Here is a 20,926-nt window from a genome sequence, read left to right as displayed (position 1 = left end):
AATTAAAAAAAAAAATTAACATAATAAAATAAAAAATAATTGGGTTAGAAACGGTTCTCAATTTTTGGTTTTAGGCATGGAGCTAGTACCAGAATCGAACCAAACCAAACTAAAAATTAATCGATTCTTAATTATAGGAAATCGTACCATTTAAAATTTAATTAGAATCAACCTGAATCGAAAAAGTTAGTTCTAGTTTAGTTTGATCGATTCCAGTTCTTTTATCCATCCTATAGTCAATTGGGAAAAAAAAATATCAATTAATTCATGGCAATATCCATTAATATATAATTCCTTATTATATGGAATTTAATTGATCGTAAACATGTTGATTTCTTGTACATTTTATAGATGAAATATTTTTTTCCTTTTTTTTACTTTCATTATAATATATATAAATATATATTTCATAATCTAACATGAGTATTATTTTATATCATGGTGATACATCACGATACCACACATGATTTACAACATCCATTAAATATTATCCTATTAATAAGGACGTTGGCCAATGTAATTTCCCGGAGGATCATAGCTACATATGACAAATAACCAACCATTGTGACACTGAACTCTAGCACAACCAAGATGAGCCGAGTTACGCCAAACTACCTGAGTATAATGCAAGCACTCTCCCCCGACGCAAGAATTCGACCCATAATCATAGCAAGATTTCTCCCCAACCCACATATTCACGGCATCCACCGACGAGAACCTCCCGTACCCCTCGGCCAAGTTTTCACCATATGGACCTTGTGAATGCTCCAAATTGCAATCTCCATATCTTTTGTGTGCATAGTTTAGGGCATAGGCTGCAACTGTTTGATTCCATACGAGGGGCTGCACCCCAACTTTTGCACGAGCTTTGTTGTGGGCATCAAGAAAATCTTGAGGAGAGTTTTGGGATATGGAGATATGAGCAAAAAAATTTAAGTCTATTAAGGGATAAATGATCAACAATGAAATAATTCTAGAGAAATTCATTTTGAGCTTGATTTTGTGAAAATGGGACTATATAGATGAAATATCGAGAGCCTTAGTCCCATAATATCTACAGCATGCATTTCACTCCACCTATTATTTAGTGTTAGAGAAGAACAGAGGCCCCAGTCGCGTCTACTACCACTCATGATTGGTCACTCTATAGGTTAAATGAAAGAACAAAAACAAAACGATTGAATTTGAAATTTATCCCCAAAATCGGTAATTTTAAATGAACAGTAATTCTCTTTCCTAATCACTTATAAATAAAAAATCTCTTATATTTTGCTTACAAGTAAGTTTTAAGAATGACATGGCTACATAATTTCTACAAGAACTAAAAATGTGGGGACCAAATAAATATTACTCAATAATATTAGAAATGAATTTTGCTAGTCATCTAGGGCCACATGGGTCCTGCATGAACAAGGGTGCATATGGTGTCCCCTATTGGTTGGATGTCTTTTAGAGGATGGGACTAGAAAAAACCCAATAGAAATAGAGAAATAGTGGTTGAGGGTTCATAAAACAACTTATATAATTAGATTAATGGTAGTTAGATATAGGGAAATGGCCAATGTACAAGACTTTTCTTACATATCACTTATAAGGCCCCTCACTGTGCAGGGGCCCCACCTGTATTTAAAAAAAAAAATAATGCGAGCCCCACGTATGTGTGTTGGCTGCTGGTTCTATAAGGGTAGCACTGCTGTTAGATATACCCCCAGTAATAATGTGTGGTTCACTTCTTCACTGAAAAGGGTATTCCGGACAGTGACCATTGAGCCCTCTAGCAACATTCGTCAGAAGCTGAATTGATGGAATGTTCGTACCGAAAGCTTAATCGAATATCTCTCGATCAACTCCGATGTTACTATGTTTAGAGGACGAGGTGGCAATGGTTGTCTAAATACAGTTGTAGATTCGTGAGGGCGCTAATGAGACCTAGGGTGAAACAACGAGTCTCTATTTCCCAATGCTGACATTGGGCGCAAAGGAAATCGAGACAGGGAGTGGTGACCCCTATTGGCTCTTTTGTAGTCCCGTGAATGTATGGTATTCTTTAACCTTGGCATAACGGAACGCGCAATAAGGAAAATTGTAATAATCATCTTCTCAAGAAAGTGACGAGTTTAATTAAAAAGTTAAAAGGGACATAATTAAGCCCCTATTTTGTCCTTGTTTTTCAAAAAATTATTTTTTAAAGTTCATTTTCAGTTACACATTCTACCAATAATATAATTTTACACGTGTATCCAATTTTTTTTTTTTACATAAATTGTTGTCAAACGACATTCCGAGACTGTGATGTAACTTGGTAATTTTTTCAGTCGGCATCAATTTAATGACTGAACGATAAATCTTAAAATTGACTGACCCCAAATTTAGACTATTTGAAGCAATCTAATTTTAATTAGTGTTGGGTCATGGCCCGTCTCCACTTATTTGGATGGCTCACAAATGAAACCTACTTAGTTGCCCACACAAGCCCTTTATTGGGCTTGACCAATTACTGTGCTCTAACCTCACTTATTTACTTTTTATTTTTTTGGGCACTCATTTTGGTTTTCATACATTCTTTGTCTCTCTGCTTCTTCTGTGTGTGAACCTGGTGTTTTCCTTAGTGCTCTCTATGTATTGTTATCCTTCACTACTTTATCGTTCTTATATTGTGATTGTACCTCCGTCTTGTGCATCGTAAGTGGGTAAAAATGAGCAACCATAAGTGGAGGCAGTTTGAGAGTTCTGGGTTGATTTTGTTTGAGGTATTGATGTGAGGAGAAACTGAGCCTGGTTCAAGCCTTGGTGGTCATCATTTTCCACAACATCAAGTATCAATGCATTGCGGTGTTTCTCCAACCAGAAATCTACGAAAGGAGGTTGAGATGGCAGTTTTTTCGAAGGGGCCGAATTTGAAAAACTTCAATTCCGGCCAAAACAGTGAACGATCGGGAAAACCAAGGCCATACCCAGACTCTGTAGGTAAAGGCACTCTTTCCTGCATAGCGCGTGGCTTCTTCGACGATAGCACGTGGCAATTGATTTGGATAAGCTCTCTTCAAGCAGTGTGCCTATTTTGATTTTCTAAACGCACTGATATTATTAGTTTCGTGTTTCAAGTTACATAGGAAATTTCTGATAATTTCGCCTTTGAACGCTTGATTTGCGATTGTTGGTCAATCGCATTGGTATATTTGTTGAATCTTTAGGGCAAAAAGTGTTGGCCCTAAAGCAGCAGATTCGCATATTTCGATTTTACAAACTTCAGATGTGTTCGCTCTGGTAAATTGGCTTATCCTGATTAAATTTCTGCACTAGTGCATCATCGTGTGGGATCACAATAGGATTTGGAGTTACCATGTGAGATAATAATTGCTTGTGCTAGAAATTAGGAAATATCTGTTCTTATGAGATTGTAGTATTTTCTTCTTTGATAAAATTCATTGACTATCTTTGTGGTATATTCTGTTTTAGAATTGATTCTGTTGAACTGTCTTGTTGATTAAAATACTTCGTTGTTGCCTAGTTGATTTAGTTAGAATACCTATACCTTGCCCGTTCAAATATTCCCTTTATCCCAGTCGAAAATCTCACGAAATACTTAGAATCTAGAATGATGTATATTGTTTGTGATCCTAGGGCTTCTTTGTGTGGTTTGATTATGATTTTGTACATTTTTGGGATTGATATGTAAAAATGACAACTTAAAATTTTAATTTGGAAAATTTTAACGAAAATGGTGATTTTTCTATATGGCAACTAAAAATGAAGGATATTTTGGTCTAACAAAAGGTTTCAAAAGTCATTGAAGACAATTTCTTGTGGATTTTTCAAAAGAACAAAAGGAGGAAGCTGATGAGATTGCCGATACTTTAATCATTTTACACTTTTTTGATACTATTTTAAGAAAAGTGGAGAAACTGAAAATCACAAAAGAACTTTGAACAAAATTGAAAGACTTGTATTTTCTCAAATATACTCCAAACAAGCTTTATTTATTTGAGTGTCTTTTCAGTTTTAAAATAGATCCTTCAAAGGATCTTGATGACAATTTAGACATTTTTAACAAACTTGTCCAAAATATAGTTAACAGTGAAGAGACAATGTCAGAAACCTATAAAGCTATAGTCTTGCTTAAATCTATACCTAACACCTACAAGGAAGTTAAAAATGCAATCAAGTATGATATAGATATTTTGATACCTGAATGACTCTCTCAAAAGTAAAGAGATTGAGATTAAAGTTGAAAAACATGATAAGAAAGGCGGTGAGATCCACATAATGAGTAGTAGTAGCGAGTCCAATAGTAATGGAAGTAAAAAGAAGGGCAAGGGTAGGTTTATATCAAAATCTAGGATCAAAGTTAGAAAATATTATAGTTGTGGAAACACGGGACACTTTATAAAAAGACTGCTATAAAGAGAAGGGTAAGAGAGAGAGAGAGATGAAGTAAATGTGTTGTCTTCTGTTTTCAACGTTGAGGATAGTGAAGTGTAGATGATTACAAATCCTATTGCTTATCCTGCTGAATTGAATCTGACTATTAGTTCTCATTTGCATTAGTGAATATTTGATTCTGGTACATCTTTTTATGTAACATCACAAACAGATTGTTTTGAAACTTTGCACGAATCAAATGATGGTTGTGCTGTGCCATATGACAATTTTGCTTATACTGTTGCTGGGATTGGTGATATTACTTTAAAGTTTGACGCTGTTTTTGTTTATACTTTTAGATGATGAGTACATCTCTGAATTATCTAGGAACTTAATCTCAATAGGGATATTTGAAAATGCTGACTTCATTGGTAAAATTGAAAATGGAACTTTAAAATTGATAAAGAGTTCTTTGGTTTTCATTAAGGGAACTAGGAGAAATGATATTTATATCACTAGTAATAAGATATCTATATTATATTATCTCCTCTGCCAAGGCATATTACACACATAAATAGCACAATAGACTTGTACACGTAGGTATTAAGGATTTTAGACTCATTAATGAAAATGGTGTTTTTGGAAATGATCATGAGTCTGACTTGTTCTTTTGTGGTCACTGTGTGCTTAGTAAACACCATAAATCATCCTTCTATATGAATGTTCATAAAACTAAAGATATACTTGAATATGTGCATTTAGATATGTGAGGTCCTATTAATAATCTCATCTCTAGTGGAAATAGGTATTTTTTGTCTATCATAGATGATTTCACGAGAAATGTGTGGAATTATCTTTTAAAAGATAAGTTCAACACTTTCCATAGTTTTAATAATTGGAAAAGACAAGTAGAAAATCAAACTGGCAAAATGATCGGATTTTTGAGAACTAATAGTGATCTAGAGCTTTAGAGTTTTTGAGAACTAACTTGTCCTTTTGTGGTCACTGTGTGCTTGGTAAATACCATAAATCATCATTCTCCCTGAATATTCATAAAATTAAAGACATGCTTGAATATGTGCATTCAGATCTGTGGGGTCCTATTAATAATCTCATCTCTAGTGGAAATAGATATTTCTTATCTATTATAGATGATTTTACAAGAAATGTGTGGAATTATCTTTCAAAAGATAAGTTCGACACTTTCCATAGTTTTAATAATTGGAAAAGATAAGTAGAAAACCAAATTGGGAAAAAAACAGATTTTTTAGAACTAATAGTACTCTAGAGTTTTGCAACGCTGAATTTGACAACATGTGCAAAGAAAATGGAATAACAAGATATTAGTATGTTCCTTACACTTCCCAACAAATCGGGTAGCGAAAGGATGAATAGAACTTCATTTTGGGGTGAAACTGTTACGACTACCTATTATTTGATTAATTTGACTCCATCTGCTGTATTGAATGGTAACACATGAAAAATGATCAGGTAAATTAGGTGATTATTCTGTTTTTAGAACTTTTGGCTGTGCTGCCTTCTTTCATTAAAGTGAAGGAAAACTTGAACCTAGAACTAAGAAATGTGTTTTTCTAGATTAACCAGGTGGTGTTACAAAAGGGGGTTAAGATCATTGTGAATAGAGTTGACACATTTATTGAAGCTGAAATGCCTTGTCTTAAAACTTAATTTGAATTTGTGAGTGAAGAAGAAAAATGTGAGGAGAGAGATTGGTTGAAGGTGGAGTTAGAAAAACATAGCACATCTGTACCTGCCATCCCTAATGAGGTGGGGACTTAGGTTCAACAACATGAAGTGGAGAATAGAGAGGAAGAAGTGATAGAAGAACATCATGAGGTAGAAAGTCCCTTAGCAAATTGTAACTTAGCTAAGGATCGAGAGAGGAGGCAAATGAGAGAGCCTAAGAAATTCGAATAGAAATTTGAATTAGCTTTTGCTCATGCTAGTTGATAGAGAGGCAAAAACATTGGAGGAGGCAATGAGAAGTGAACAATCAGAAAGTGGATTCAGACAATGAAAGAAGAGATTGGTTCTTTAGAAAAGAATCAAACATGGGATCTAGTACCTAGACCTAAGGATAAATCAACAGTTGATTGTAAGTAAGTTTTTAAGGTTAAGGAGCGTGCTAGTAAATCTAAACCCTTAAGATTTAAAGCTAGATTAGTGATTAGGAGATACAACAAAAGGAGAGCATTGATTATACATAAGATCTTTTCACCAGCTGTTAAGTATACTACTACTAGGGTCATGCTTGCATTAGTTGTACATATTGACTGTGAACCTGAACAACTTTAAGTAAAAACTATTTTTTTATATAATGAACTTGATGAGCAAATCTTTATGGATCAACCAAAAAGTTTTAAAGATAAACTAGAACTTGATCATATGTGTTTCTTGAAAAGATATTTATATGGCTTAAAACAATCACCTAGATAGTGGTAGAAAAGATTTGACTCTTTTGTACACATTACATTTTCGTTAATAATCATTTTGTATTATCTAAAGATCAGGTTCCTTGTAATGAAAATGAAATAGCATACATGAGTAGAATACCATACTTAAATGTGATTTGTTCTATTATGTACTTAATGGTTTGCACCAAATTGGATTTAGCCATCGCTGTTAGTACTTTTAGTAGTTACATGTTTAATTCGGGTCGTTAGCATTGGGAAGCCTTAAAATGGATGTTAAAGTATTTAAAGGGAACTAGTAATATAGGTCTAAGGTTTGATACTAATAAAGAAGGTGTGAAATTGAAAGGTTTTGTAGATACAGATTATGCAGGGGACGGAGATAATAGAAAATTCACTTCGTTCTATGTGTTTACTCTATCTAACTCTTATGTTAGTTGGAAGTCACAATTACAACATATAGTTGCACTATCCGCTACTAAATCTAAATACATTATCACCATCGAAGCAATCAAAGAAATTTTGTGGCTTAGATATTTGCTTCATGAACTTTGTCTTTTGAATGACTACGTGGTAGTTTGTTCAAATAGTCAATCTTCTATACATCATGTAAAAATCACGTCTTTCACAAACACACCAAACACATTGACATTAGACTACATTTTATTAGAGATATTGTATCATAAGAAGTGGCAAATCTTGCAAAGATAAAACATATTATAACCCTTCGGACATGTGCACTAAGGTGCTGCTATAGGTGAAGTTTAGAAGTTGCATGGATCTTCTAAACATTGGTGGAGGTAATTAATTTTCAATTTTATCGATTTCCTATATTGGAAGTATTACTAACAGGTGATAATGTTTTCTTTGCAGGTTCTTTGACACTACGGTGGATGTTTGTTAGGTAAATAGTTGTCAAACGAACTCTTCAAGCTCTAATGTAACTCAGCAATTTTCTCACTCGATATCGACCTAATGATTGAACGATAAATCGACACCAAAATGGAAATGAGCCGACCCCAAATTTGTTTGGACCATTTGAAGTAGCCTAATTTTAATTAGTGTTGCTCATGATCCGTATCCACTTATTTGGATGGCTTAGAGATGAAACCTACTTATCCGTCCCCACTTAAGCTCTTTATTGGGCTTGACCCATTACTCTGCTCTAACCTCACTTATTTATTTTTTGGCTCCTCTTTTCATTTTCATACAGTCTCTACCTCTTTTATGTGAACTTGATGTTGCCCCTTGTGCTCTTTGTCCACTGTCATCCTTCAATGCCTTTGTGGTCATTCTTATATCGTGACCATACCTCCTCCTTCTGCATCCCAAGTAGGTGAAGAGGAGCTAACGGAAGTGAAGATAGTTTGAGAGTTCTGGGTTGATTTTGTCTGAAGAGTTGATTGGGGGAGAAATTAAGCCCGTCTCAAGTCTCGATGGTCATAATCTTCTGCACAACAATTTTTTAATCACATATTTATTTATTTTAAAAAAATAACTATTGTAAAATCTATTTTCTAAACAAGCTCTAAGATTCAAATTGATGTTAAGCTTTTAAGCACATTTTTAAGCATAATGTTTCAACTTTGTTTTACGTAAACCAAAGTACATTATCCAAACAAAGACGTGGTGCTTTCGAAATCGTTGGTTAGAACATGTAATATCTTACTCTTGTTCGTGCATTGCGGCATGAAACCAACATTAACTTAGCGTACCATTTAACCTTCTCCCAAAAAAAAAAAAAAAGATTTATGCCATTTTTTACAAGAAAATTAATTTGTGTGGTTTTTATAATATTCTTAAAAAATTCATATAATTCAAAAATCCATATAATTCTGTTTCGCGCGGGTAGTCGCTAACAATTAAAAAAGGATCAGACGATTGTGTAAGGAACAAATCTCTTGAGACAAAGTCTCAAAAAGGGGTGTTTTATTGGCAACGACTTTACAATTGAAACTAAACAGAATGCCTCCAAGGGGAGCAAGTCCACGAGTACTGAAAAGAAATGTTTAAGTCTAAACTAAGAAATTGAAATTACATATTCTCTATTTGAGAGTGTTTGATTCGGATTTTTTTTGCTCTATGTCTTCTCTTCCTTTTATATTCCTTTGATGATTTCTTCGTGATCAACCGCTTAAAAACTGCTTGATTGTTTTATAACTACCCACTTCCTTTATGGTGGCTAACTTGTCGTGGAACAGCTGTCTCTAACTGTTGCCACTACTATTTGTCGCTCAATCGTCTTCAACTAAACTCCTTGAATCGTGGAACGTAATAAAGTTACTCGATAACTGCGTCAATAACTGCACTTTTTGGATAACCATAACATCTTATGTTTGCTAAGATCGTGGGCGATTCGAAGGTTTGGGCGAAAACAGGGTCATAGCTTTGGGCGACTGTAAGGCACTTCATTCGCTCAGATCTTGAGCGTCTTGCAAGTTTGGGCGATGATGTTATTGTGTTCGTGGGCTTCCACTACATTCATTAATAACCTTATTTGGGCCTTTCTCTGGAATTGTCCAGTTGGGCTTCATTATTTAGGTTATTTGATTTGGGGATTCCTCAATTAGGCTTCATTCCCCGGGCTATTCGATTTGGACTGCACTTTTAGTGTGTCAACAAATTCATATAATTTTCCTGTAAAAATTGTTTACAAGAAAATCAAAAATTAATTTGCGAGGGTCGATTGTGCTAAGCTTGGAGTAGACCAAACAGAGATTGGAGTGTTTGACCCAAAGTTACACATTTTGTTTACGTATTTATATTCTTTAATTTGGTTTTATCTAATATTCTTGATTTTTAGTAGTAAGCATGACAAACTTAAGACATTGCGTGACTTTTTTATTTGGATAATTCTACATGTACTAATTCCATAAGGGTGTCCATAATGTACATGTGAAATTTCACGATTAGAGAGTTGAAAACGTTGTTTTTCAATTCTTCAATGATATTATGTCACTTGTACATTATGGACACTCTTATGGACACCATAATATACATGTAGCATAACCCTTTTTATTTATTTATAGACTTGTATTCTAATTTAAATGTTTTTAAAAATGACGTGTATAGAAAAAGATCAATTAAAAACTTGATTTACGTAAAATTTACAATTCATTATTTTATATTCAATATGAACACACTAATACTTGTTATTAATTCTTTTTCTTTTAAGTTCGATCAGTAGGTGTAATTAAGGTGGCTGGTTTATAAAACAAATTATCTATTCATCTCATAAAAATACTTTTAACTTTTCAGGTAGCAATTGAAATATAAATTTTAGCATTAATTAGTTAAATAATTTCATTTTTTGTCCAGGATTTATTGATATTTCAAAAATAACGCATCATTTAATCATCTATGTTTTATTTTTAATACTTTTCTATTATATGGACTACGCTTTTATTTTGTATTTTTTTTTAATTTAGAGATTTAATAGAATTAATCATTTTCATTTTAAAATAATTATAATAAATATATTGTCTTCTAAAAATACTTGATAATATTACATATTGCTATAAAACTAAAAAGTAATTTCCAATGCTCCCAGTGACAATAACAAGTTCTGTTAAAATTTTTTTTTTCCCCCCCCCCCCCCAGCTCCACTCTTATGTACAACAATAATCAATTTTGTTTAACAAACACTAAAATGCCGATATTGAAACATATTGCAATTCTAAAATAAAGAGTTACCGAACGCTTAACTTAATCTTCTCATAGCCAACTCTTTCTTGAGCACAACAAAAGTTGATTCTCTTAAAGAGTAAGATTATATTAAGGCCAATGTTGAGCCACATTTAAAAAAAAAAAAAAAATACATTTTTAAACAGTGATTTAACATCATTTCAACCACACATTTTTTAATAAAATAATATACTCGCAAATCCAAAACTTTTCTTTATTTTTTAACCACACATTTTCTATCAATATACTATTCAAAAATACATTCTAAGAAAAATAATGTGGCTCAAAAAAGGGCTAAATCAAGCCTCACTCCAATTTTAAGAGTTTAGATTGGATTCGTTCGACTATAATTCTTTTCTTATGTTTAGATTTGAGAGAAGTATGCTTGGTTCAAGCAAAAATATAGCATAACTTATCATTACAAATTAACTATGACCTAACTCCACCAACTACATTTTCAAGACAATTAGGAAAAAATAAAAATAAAATAAAAATAAAATTGGACGCTTATGGACGAAATATTCAACAAAAAATACATTATTTGAAAGAGAAACAGGTGTCGATCGATGTGAGATAGTTTAACATTGACAGTTTGTCAATATGCGAAATTGATAAAAAAAAATCTTGATTGTGAGAGGGCTACCGCTCATCTCTCTTTACATATCTATCAAGTAAGATCAACTTGTCTCCCTTCATAAGTAAAGCTGCCAAAATAGTTCTAAACTTGGATTGTTTTTTAAGGAGTTAATTGTTCAAATAGTCACTAAACTTATGTCCACGTCTTCAATTGCTCATTAAAGTTTAAAATGTTGAGTTTTGATAATTGAATTTAGGTTTATGTCTTCGATTGCTCACTAAAGTTTAAAATATCGAGTTTTGACCACTAAACTTTGAAAAATGTTGTATGTTACTTATCAGCATAACTTTTGTCTCAATCCTCTAATGGAATTAGTGAAGTGACCGACCAAATGTATACGTGGCGCCTAAACTTTGAAATGATCGAATTTTGTTCATTAAATTTTGAAAAATATTTTTTATTGCTTACTAAACTTTGACCATCTCAAAGTTTAACAGTGTGACAGACACCACATGTGCATTCCATCAGCCATGTTACCAATTTCGTTAGAGGTTTGAGACGAAAGTTATGATAGTGAGTAACGTATAACATTTTTCAAAATTCAGTAGCCAAAACTCAATGTTTTATACTTTAGTGATTCACATGGATCTAGCATGGTAATTGTTCAAGAAAGTAACTTACCTAGGAGAGAAAAATGTTATGGAAGCTATAGAAGTCGGGGAAGAGGAAGATAAATAGAGAAGCATGGATCATTTGATAAGTTTATTGTTGAATGTTACAGTTGCCATGAATTAGGGGCATTTTCAATATGAGTGCCCTCAAAATGAAGAAATATTACTTGTGATATCTTAATTCTGGATGCAGTAACAACACAAGAGGAGACAAGAAGCTTTTGTGTACAACTTGATGAAACTTCAGAGATGATGTGAGACTGGAAAACAACTATAGCCTATGTATCAAGAGGAAATGAGACATCAACATTGAAGTAAATAGAGTGTAGCACTACAGTTTTGGAGTTTTCTATGTACTTGAATTGAAGAGCAATCTTATCAGACTCGATCAATTACAAGAAAAGAGATTTGCTATTCTTATTCAGAGACATGTGCATCAAATTCATCATCATGAGAATGGTTTAATGATACAAGTTGAGATGGCTCCAAATAGCATGTTTCCATTAGAAATAATCTACCCCTCTGGAGGATGCAAGCTGGATATAGCATTATAGGTGTGGAAATTTAAGTTTCAATGATTTGAAAACTTTACAATAGCAGCAAATGATTATTGGATTACCAAGGATGCAAGCTCTCTCAAAAATATGGGAAGAATGTGTGATTGGAAAGCAACACTGTGATACATTTCTTTAAAACAGCGCTTGGAAGTCCTCATATATCCTTCAACTAGTTCATTCAGATATATGTGGACCTATTAATCCTATCTCTAATAGTACCAAATTTTTTTTTTTGAATTTTCATGTAATATTATTTTATTAAAAATGTGTAGCTAAAAATAAGATAGAGAAAATTTAATTTTGAAAATAATGAGAACCAAGCAAAGGCTAAATATATAGTTTGTACTTTCTACAATCCTTTCATTTCCCTTGCATTTTATGCAAGAATCGATGCTCATTTGCTTTAGACGGTGCTCAATGTCAGGTTGACACATTCTTTGCTGTTGGATCTCTTTTTGAGTATTTCTTGCCCTTCACAATGTTCGTATTGGGATTAATAATGTGTAAATCTTATTAATTTTATGTGTCTTCAATCCTATGTTATTTGTTTCTCCTTCTAAATGGGTAAAAATGCTTACATTCTATAAATCGAAAGGCAAGAATGACCTCGATGGTACTATATTCATCTGTAAAACGACGAGTACATTTGATAATGTAATCCTTTTTATTTCCTTACTATTTCCATTATTTGTATATTTTTCCATTGAAAATGATAATAGTACTATTCTTTTATTAAATTCGAAGTAACTTTCAATTATCTTGAGTAAAATCATGTAGGAAGATATGACAAGGAAGAAAAGGATGCTTAGCTTATGATTTAGCAACATTGAAATACTGGGGCTATACTACGACTACCAATTTTTCGATGAGTACTTCAATATTACTATTTGACCCCTCTTGATTGTTTAGAGTCATTAGACTTGTATGATGTAGACGATGTCCTTGATTTGATTGAAGAATTTGTATTATAGCTGGAAAATGTTATCTATGATTTTTTAAGTTATCTTAGGTTTTGCTTGTTACTGTGCATTCAGCTCCCTTGAGGCACTTGAGCAATTGAAAATGATTTCCTTTCAAATATTTTACAATCAAGCGACTAACGATGATTTAAATTCTCATATTTTTTTGATCGACATAAAATTTTGACAGACTATTCTTTACAGAAGCTTGATCACGAAACATTAGTGCTTCAGATTTTGGCCTTGTAAGTTTACAATTAGTTGTCAAAGTGATCGTATTTATTCTTTCTACATTCTTTGTCCCTGAAATTGCAAACAAATGATTCCAATATTGTTTGTTCTATCACTTGCTCATGCTTCGATTTCTGTACTTTTGATTTCTAAATAGTTAAATAGTAACATATTGCCATTTCTATAATGCACTATGTTTATGTCGGTAGACCATATCCTGTGAAATAAATGATGCTTCTATCTCCTTAAAGATAAATGATGATGGCAATAAGTTGGTATTTTTAACTATATTGTACTCCTTAATTATAGAAGAGTAGAGGGTTATAATTACTCAGTTAGAATGTATGAGAAATGATTATTTAACAGGACGTAAAGCAATATTGGGCATTTACTTTTATCTCAGAAAACTGGAGGATTGTGAAGCTGTTGAACCATATTGTATGGAGATTTATAGACCAGATGGTTAGAAACATAGTAATTCACTTCATTTGGTTAACCTTCTTAGCTGCTTATTATACTCTTATTTTCTCACTTTTATTGGCTGTATACTTGAATGGGAAAAAGAAAGCTAGTGAATAAAAATGTTTTTTTGTTCTTGAAATTCTTTCATGCTTGTCATGTTTGCATTTTCCCATTTTTCTTGTTGTTTTAGCTGCTTATTTTAAGCTAATTCCAATATTTGATGTTACTCTTGTAAATTTATGAATTTGTATATTTTATCTAATTTATATTCCTTTACGTTTTAGTCATTTTCCTTTTCACATTTGCTAAGGGAAGCAATCGAGATGATGGTACCGAGTTTGATAGTCATGAGGCCGATCTGAAGGAATTGGAACAATTCCATGAAGTCATTGTTTCCTCCACCATATTTGGGTACAACTAGACCCCTGAAAATGCTAACATATTTTGTAATGTTTCTTCATACACTTAGCTCTTGTTTCTTGATTGTATTTTGTCCGACTATCTTGTATATCAATTAAATACTATCTTTGGTTTTCAGAAACTCATTTAACACACATTTCTTTCGTAAATCCATAATACTTAACGTACTAACATTACTTTCAGAAAATGACAACTCGTGCATTGCACACGGGCATAAAACTAGCATTATTAAAAGAGATAAAACATGGAATAAAGTTTATAAATTGATGAAATATTGCTCGTTACAATCCTGCATTGCATTGTATTGGGGGAAGCCTTGAAGCTTTATATTTTATAGTTATAGAATTTAAATAAATAAAAAGCAATAGAAATGAGATTATTTCGAATACAGTAGATTAAAAACTTAGTCAAATTTGCTTGATGTAGAGACAATCAAGAAAGTTGCATAAGTGAATATATAACTTGCAGAAAAGTGATGGTGCAATAAATGATGATTTTTTAATTTTTTTTTCCGTTCTCATCCCCGAAAATGCTTGACAAGGTGGTGATGGTAATGATCGTTTGAACCATCCTGTTATCTGTTCCTATTTTATAAAGGGTATTATAAATGTTACGAATATTCTTATACTAAAATGTGAAAGAAATGTAATCAAATGAAATGTGCAGTATTAAAAATTTGAAATGAGAGAAGTTTATGTCTTTTGAAGAGAGTCGGGGTATCTCTGAAATTGTCGGGAACCTTAGGAGATGTTTCTATAATTTAACTTGTATTGTTTTCATTGCTTAATCAATAAACAATCAAGCCCGTTTCCATTCACTTAATAGACAGTTAAATTAGTTTAAATTAATAGTTATGATTATTTGCATTAATAGGAATGATCCCTAGTATAATTTACTTAGTCCCGGCTAGCAAAAATGAGTTTTAGAATTTTTTTAAGAATGTGTAATTGAAAAGTAGGAAAAAAACTTGAATTTACGTATAAAATATATAGGGGTGTCTGGGAGCGCTTATTTCCAAATTATAATCAGAATTTCATCCGTTATCTACAGGAAAGGAGGCCCACATGGTTGCAGCAATTGCTGATTGCACCAACCGATCAATTATAAATTATATTGAAAAGACCATGTTATCCCTCTACTTTTTAAATTCCATACAACCATCACAAGAATAATTTTGACATTTCAAAGAGGAGGTGAATGACGGCAATAGCTTTTGTTCCCCTTTTTTTGCCAAAATTCTTGCAAATGTAGGGCTCATTAACCTTGAGTAATGATCAAATTCCATAAAAAAAAGTGATTGAAAGCGCTCCTAGACACCCCCTTAATTATAAAAATGTTTGATTCAAAATGTGTTTGAAAAAAAAAAAAATTATTTGAATGATGATCAAACATAGGCTATATTACACTTGTAAATTTCGTGCCAAACGGATGCTTACGAGTGAGTTTCAAGAATCCCGCGGCCACGAAATTTCTAACCGAAACAAATTAAAAAGAAAAAGGAAAAAAGTCAGCTAATTGCTTAACATTGAGTGTAAGTGGGACCCATTTAAAAGCCCGTAACTGAAAAGGAAAATAAAATCCAACGCAAAACTGAGTCAGAATGGGTCCCACCAGAGGGGAATATCGCATCGGAAATAGACAGCAAATCAGTAACTCAACAAAATCATTCTCGTGTTTACAGCTATTCAATTTCTTCTCTCTCTAAATCAATAAAATATATTAGAATCCAAAAAGAGTTTAGAATTTCAGGGAAGGACTTCTTCTCTCCGAATTCTCAGGGAAGGACTCGCCGGCAGTTATAAATTTTGCCCTTTTTCTAAACCCAATATGTCACCACCAATTTATATTTTTCGCTCTCCAAAATTTAAATTTTCGCTATTTCGTTATATTAAAGAGATTAACGATGACTCTCGTCATCGATCAGCTTCAATTTGGTAAATTATTTCTCGATTTTTTTGAGTATTTTTTAGTTTTATCAATATTTTTTTTGAATTATTATATTTTTCGATTTATATTTTCTCGAACGCTTTTGAAACAAAGTTTATAGATATTATTCTCTAATCACTTCAGATCTGTATATTTTTTCAACGTTTTTGAAATAAAATCTATAGATTACTGGATTTATTAATACTTTCCTATTTTTTTTTATTTTTTTTTAATTCAATTCAGATCTTGAATGTTTTTATTATTTACTATTTACTATAATTTTACTGCTATTTTATTTAATTTCGGTGATTTTGTTAAATTATTACAGCAGTTATTTGTTTATAATAACCAAATTTTTGTAATAATATAATTTGTTGTGATTTTGGGAAAAACAGGAATTGAAGTGGAAGAAAAAAGGGTTCTTAATAATGAGGAGGAGTCGGAGTTTGATGGAGGATTTATAATGCCCACTGCCAATACATTTGGCCAGAATTTTAGGTCATTCTTCTGTTTTCAATCATCATTTACAGTGAATTTTATAGTTAATATTATTTTTCCATTTAACTACAGCGTGTTGTTAATAAATATTGATTAATTAATTTATGACATAATCAGGTTGTTGACCAATATCTTGTGAATTGAAATTTGGACACCAGATTGGTAATAATTAAGAACCTGGCGACAAGTTAATAATTTTACTGTGACTTTTCCTTGGGTAGCGGTGATTTTTATTTTCCACAAAAGATGAAAAATATTTTCTTTTCTAGGTGAAATTTTCTATGTCAATCAAACACACTCTAAATATTTTTTTAATTATGTTTGTTTTTGCATAATGATTCAATTATTTTTACTTGAGGTTGTAGACAGATCAGAGACATTACTTAGGTTTATATATATAGAGAAATAATTTTCTAAACACCGGTGTTTAGTTTATATCAAGCACGGTGATATGACACATCATTGATGAATAAGTTAATGATAGATTTCATGAATTTAATGATTCACCAATTAATTGATGATTATTATATATTATTTATTTATTATTATTTTTTTAACCAAAATGGTAATTTTGTGTAAAACAGAGATTATGAAGCCGAAAGTGAAAGGCAAGGTGGTGTGGAAAATTTCTACAAGATAAATCACATCAACCAGACATATGATTTTGTAAGTAACTTTAAGTTTTAAGAAGCCATTATTTTTATTTTTCTCTCTTTTTTGGCTTTGTTGTGGCTACAACATAATAATAGTTGTTAAGAATTTAGTTAGCGATGAACTGAATATTGTTGCCGAAAGATTCATATGGTTGATCTTGAAAATTCAGGTTGATATCGTTGTTGCAGGTGAAGAAGATGAGAGAGGAGTATAGAAAAATGGACCGGGTTGAAATGAGCATATGGGAATGTTGTGAACTTCTGAACGACGTTGTTGATGAGAGTGATCCCGATTTGGACGAGCCTCAAATTGAGCACTTGTTACAGGCTGCCGAAGCCATTAGGAAGGACTTTCCTAATGAAGATTGGCTGCACTTGACTGCCCTCGTCCATGGTATCCTTCGCCCTTTTCGATGAAAACATTGTCGAATTTCACGATATTTGGTAGAATAAATGCTAATTTTATGTCGGCTTGTGTTGTTCTAGATCTCGGAAAGGTTCTTCTTCTTCCCATCTTTGGTGAGCTCCCTCAGTGGGCTGTTGTTGGTAAGCACTACAATTGCAATAATCAAATGCATGTGGCGGAGCCAAAATTTTCAGATGGGAAGCAGAATAAATGTTGAAGGGTCAAAAACGTTAATGTAATTTGTATATATCGAAAAAAATTTCAAACTTTCTACACATATTTGAAGAAAATTTAAGGGGGTTGCCTTGGCTAAGCAATTGAATGCAACTAGTACCTAACACATTTTTCCTTGTAACTTTAGCTGCTGAAGATTAATGTGATTTTGTGTTGCAGGTGACACTTACCCTCTCGGATGTGCTTTTGACGAATCAATCGTTCACCACGAGGTCTTTCTCCTTAAAATTTTACGAAATTATAATAATTCTTGAATTATGTCACACTACTATGTACCCCTAAAATTTTTATCGTACTTGTTCAGAATTCTGAAATTTACTTTCGGATTATTACTGCAGTACTTCAAGGAAAATCCCGATTACCAGAATCCTGCTTACAATACTAAATATGGAGTTTATAGGGAACGTTGTGGACTCGACAATGTGATGATGTCTTGGGGTCACGATGACTATATGTATTTGGTACTTTTTCAAATCCTTAAAGTGAATTATTCACAACAAATGACTTTCATGAATCTTGCTAATAAAATCAGAGTAAGAAAATCGAAATTGAGTTTCTTTATAATATCATCACTGTTTTCCAGGTGGCCAAGGAAAATAAATCAACCTTACCTTCTGCCGGTCTTTTTATAATCAGATACCATTCATTTTATGGTAAGTACAATACAAGGCACGATATAATGCATGTCAAATTCAAATCCCGTGATTTAGCACAATCAGACGACAAGTTTGTGTTGATGGAATTACTAAATTTTCGCAGCTTTGCATCGGTCGGGAGCTTACAAACACTTAATGAACGAGGAAGACGAGGAGAATCTGAAGTGGGTACAGATTTTCAAGTAAGATCATTCTTGTCAATAGAGAGCCATTATTTAGCATTCAAAAACCCGAAAATCTTTAGTGGATACAATAAATATTCAAGGGCCTCATTTTTTTTTTCCCCTCTTAATCATTTCGTGCAGCAAGTATGATTTATACAGCAAGAGCAAGGTTAGAATTGATGTTGAAAAGGTCAAGCCATATTATCTCTCTCTCATTGAAAAGGTAAGGGTTAAATTATTAAATTTACTCGTCGCACGTTGAATGTCAATAAAGTCCGATTTCATGTCCGACGAGTGGATTGATTGTGTTTGTATTTGATCTTTGATTATATGTTTATTTTTGCAGTATTTCCCTTCGAAGCTAAGATGGTGAGCAGTTTATTGTTGCGTTTTTTTAACGAGTTTTTGTGAAGAGCTCGAGAGCCCGAGGGAGTCTTGAGATGAAGTTTCTTAGCTATATGAAAATAGCCTTGTAGCATATGTTCACTAGTGAATCGAATAATGTCCCTTCCCTTGTTTTATAGATTATGCTTGTATGTCTGTTAGATATAAAATAATTGAAATAAATAATGTGTCTTTAATCATGTCTGATTCAAACTTAAATGCTCAACAAAATATTGGGTCAATTTTAATACTTGGTGGAACGTCGCACAGATAAATATCGATGTGTACATTTGTTTTTTATTTTTTGAAATTTGAATAGATTCATTAATTTAAGTCAGCACAAATTTATTCCATTTCTCATAGCAACACTTCATAAAAGTATTAAACCCTCGAGACAATTCCATTTCCCGAGCTGGGTCATTGGTTATTTTAGATAATGATGATTATTTAATTAATCATCGACCTAAAGTTGTTTGGCAACATGTGCCCAACAGATCGCTATCTTGATGTCAAAAATCTTATTTACATGAAGATTACGCTTGTCCCTGTTCTTTCGCTTGTCCCTGTTCTTTCGCTTGTATTTTCACCTACGAGCAAAAATCTCAACATCTAACAAATAAAAAAGTCAACAAAGTTGGAACTTATCAAAGTATACCAATGGTCAAAAGAACTAGAAATCTTTGAACTCTACTATGGGAAATACCTTGGTGCCCACGTCCGGCGGATTATTTTGTGAAAGAACTTTCTCAAGTTTAACTATACTTTGTGCATAATATCTATCGCGAAATTGGGTGTCTGTGTTTAGTACGCTGGTGAAACACCGCATTCTTGGATGAGCGTAGTATGGATTAATTATTTGAATACATGATCACCTCATCATTTAAATACTCAATTCTGGAAGCAAATATTAAAGCCATAAAGATTCTTTAATTACTTCAGTGGTAACAATGTACTCAGAACTCAGTAGTAGACAATGTAACTATGTTGAGGTTGCTATTTTCAACTTACACAAATTAACACATCGGATAAAGTAGACTTTTTATTATCTCTATCCCGATATAGTTCATATCTACGAACCATTTCAATCCCCCACATTCAGTAATAGACCTAAACACTATCTTATATCACTTGACCCTTTCAAATATCTAAACAACTACTTCAAGACTTCCCAACAGTTAGGTCTTGGATTAGACATAAATCTGTTAAGTGCTAATATTTTAGTCTTCATTTCAATTCTGTTCTGTGCTTGTTTGGTCATCCTTAATTCAGCAAAGCTCTCATAGAGCTTTGCTTATAGAGGGCTTACTGACCCCTCACATGGGGTCGGTCCCACATGGGTCCCGATGTAATAAAAAATGAAGAAAAAAATCTCGATCTCACCCGTTTGTGACAACTCTGTAAGAGTTCTGTAATGTGCTGGGTTGTACGCCCAGCACTGCTCTCCTTAATTACTTATTCAACCATCTATAATTCTCTAGCTTCCATTTACCGTCTTTGACAGTAATATTGGTCAGATTTTCCCATTGTTACATCTCTGTCTCATTTTTTTTTATATATATATATAAATGATCTCTTAATCATCGTATCTTATATATATATATATATATATAATAAAATTGGTCAGATTTTTCCATTGTTACAACTCTGTCT

The 20,926-nt window shown here is 32.7% G+C and overlaps 2 protein-coding genes across 3 annotated transcripts; one reads left to right on the top strand and one right to left on the bottom strand.

Annotated features, from left to right (window-relative positions):
- Positions 1 to 284: 284 nt before the first annotated feature.
- LOC111401542 (basic form of pathogenesis-related protein 1-like) lies at positions 285 to 1,010 on the bottom strand. The gene has a single exon (XM_023029327.1). The coding sequence runs from the start codon at positions 985 to 987 to the stop codon at positions 496 to 498; it is 492 nt and encodes a 163-aa protein (XP_022885095.1). The 5' UTR covers positions 988 to 1,010; the 3' UTR covers positions 285 to 495.
- Positions 1,011 to 16,022: 15,012 nt separating this feature from the next.
- LOC111401541 (inositol oxygenase 1-like) lies at positions 16,023 to 19,551 on the top strand. 2 transcript variants are annotated; one of them, XM_023029326.1, is made up of 11 exons: positions 16,023 to 16,150; positions 16,677 to 16,779; positions 17,364 to 17,445; positions 17,622 to 17,826; positions 17,919 to 17,978; positions 18,232 to 18,284; positions 18,411 to 18,533; positions 18,656 to 18,725; positions 18,832 to 18,910; positions 19,034 to 19,115; positions 19,239 to 19,551. In XM_023029326.1, the coding sequence occupies exons 2-11, from the start codon at positions 16,745 to 16,747 to the stop codon at positions 19,263 to 19,265; spliced, it is 816 nt and encodes a 271-aa protein (XP_022885094.1). In that variant the 5' UTR covers positions 16,023 to 16,150; positions 16,677 to 16,744; the 3' UTR covers positions 19,266 to 19,551. The 2 variants fall into 2 exon arrangements, with proteins under 2 accessions (XP_022885094.1, XP_022885093.1); XM_023029325.1 differs by having other exon boundaries at positions 16,023 to 16,289.
- The last annotated feature ends 1,375 nt before the right edge of the window (positions 19,552 to 20,926 follow it).

This window comes from Olea europaea, chromosome 10, assembly GCF_002742605.1.
Source record: "Olea europaea var. sylvestris chromosome 10, O_europaea_v1, whole genome shotgun sequence".
Classification (NCBI taxonomy): Eukaryota; Viridiplantae; Streptophyta; class Magnoliopsida; order Lamiales; family Oleaceae; genus Olea; species Olea europaea.
Note: the sequence above shows the minus strand (reverse complement) of the source record. Positions and strands in the feature narration are given on the sequence as shown.

What these genes read in the sequence shown, in the direction of transcription:
- LOC111401542 (XM_023029327.1), bottom strand. Translation starts at nt 987, where the DNA reads ATGAATTTCTCTAGAATTATTTCATTGTTGATCATTTATCCCTTAATA.
- LOC111401541 (XM_023029325.1), top strand. Translation starts at nt 16,259, where the DNA reads ATGACTCTCGTCATCGATCAGCTTCAATTTG. An exon ending in ACATTTGGCCAGAATTTTAG is followed by an intron (nt 16,780 to 17,363) that starts GTCATTCTTCTG and finishes TGTGTAAAACAG; the next exon opens with AGATTATGAAGCCGAAAGTG. An exon ending in ATCTCTCTCTCATTGAAAAG is followed by an intron (nt 19,116 to 19,238) that starts GTAAGGGTTAAA and finishes TTATTTTTGCAG; the next exon opens with TATTTCCCTTCGAAGCTAAG.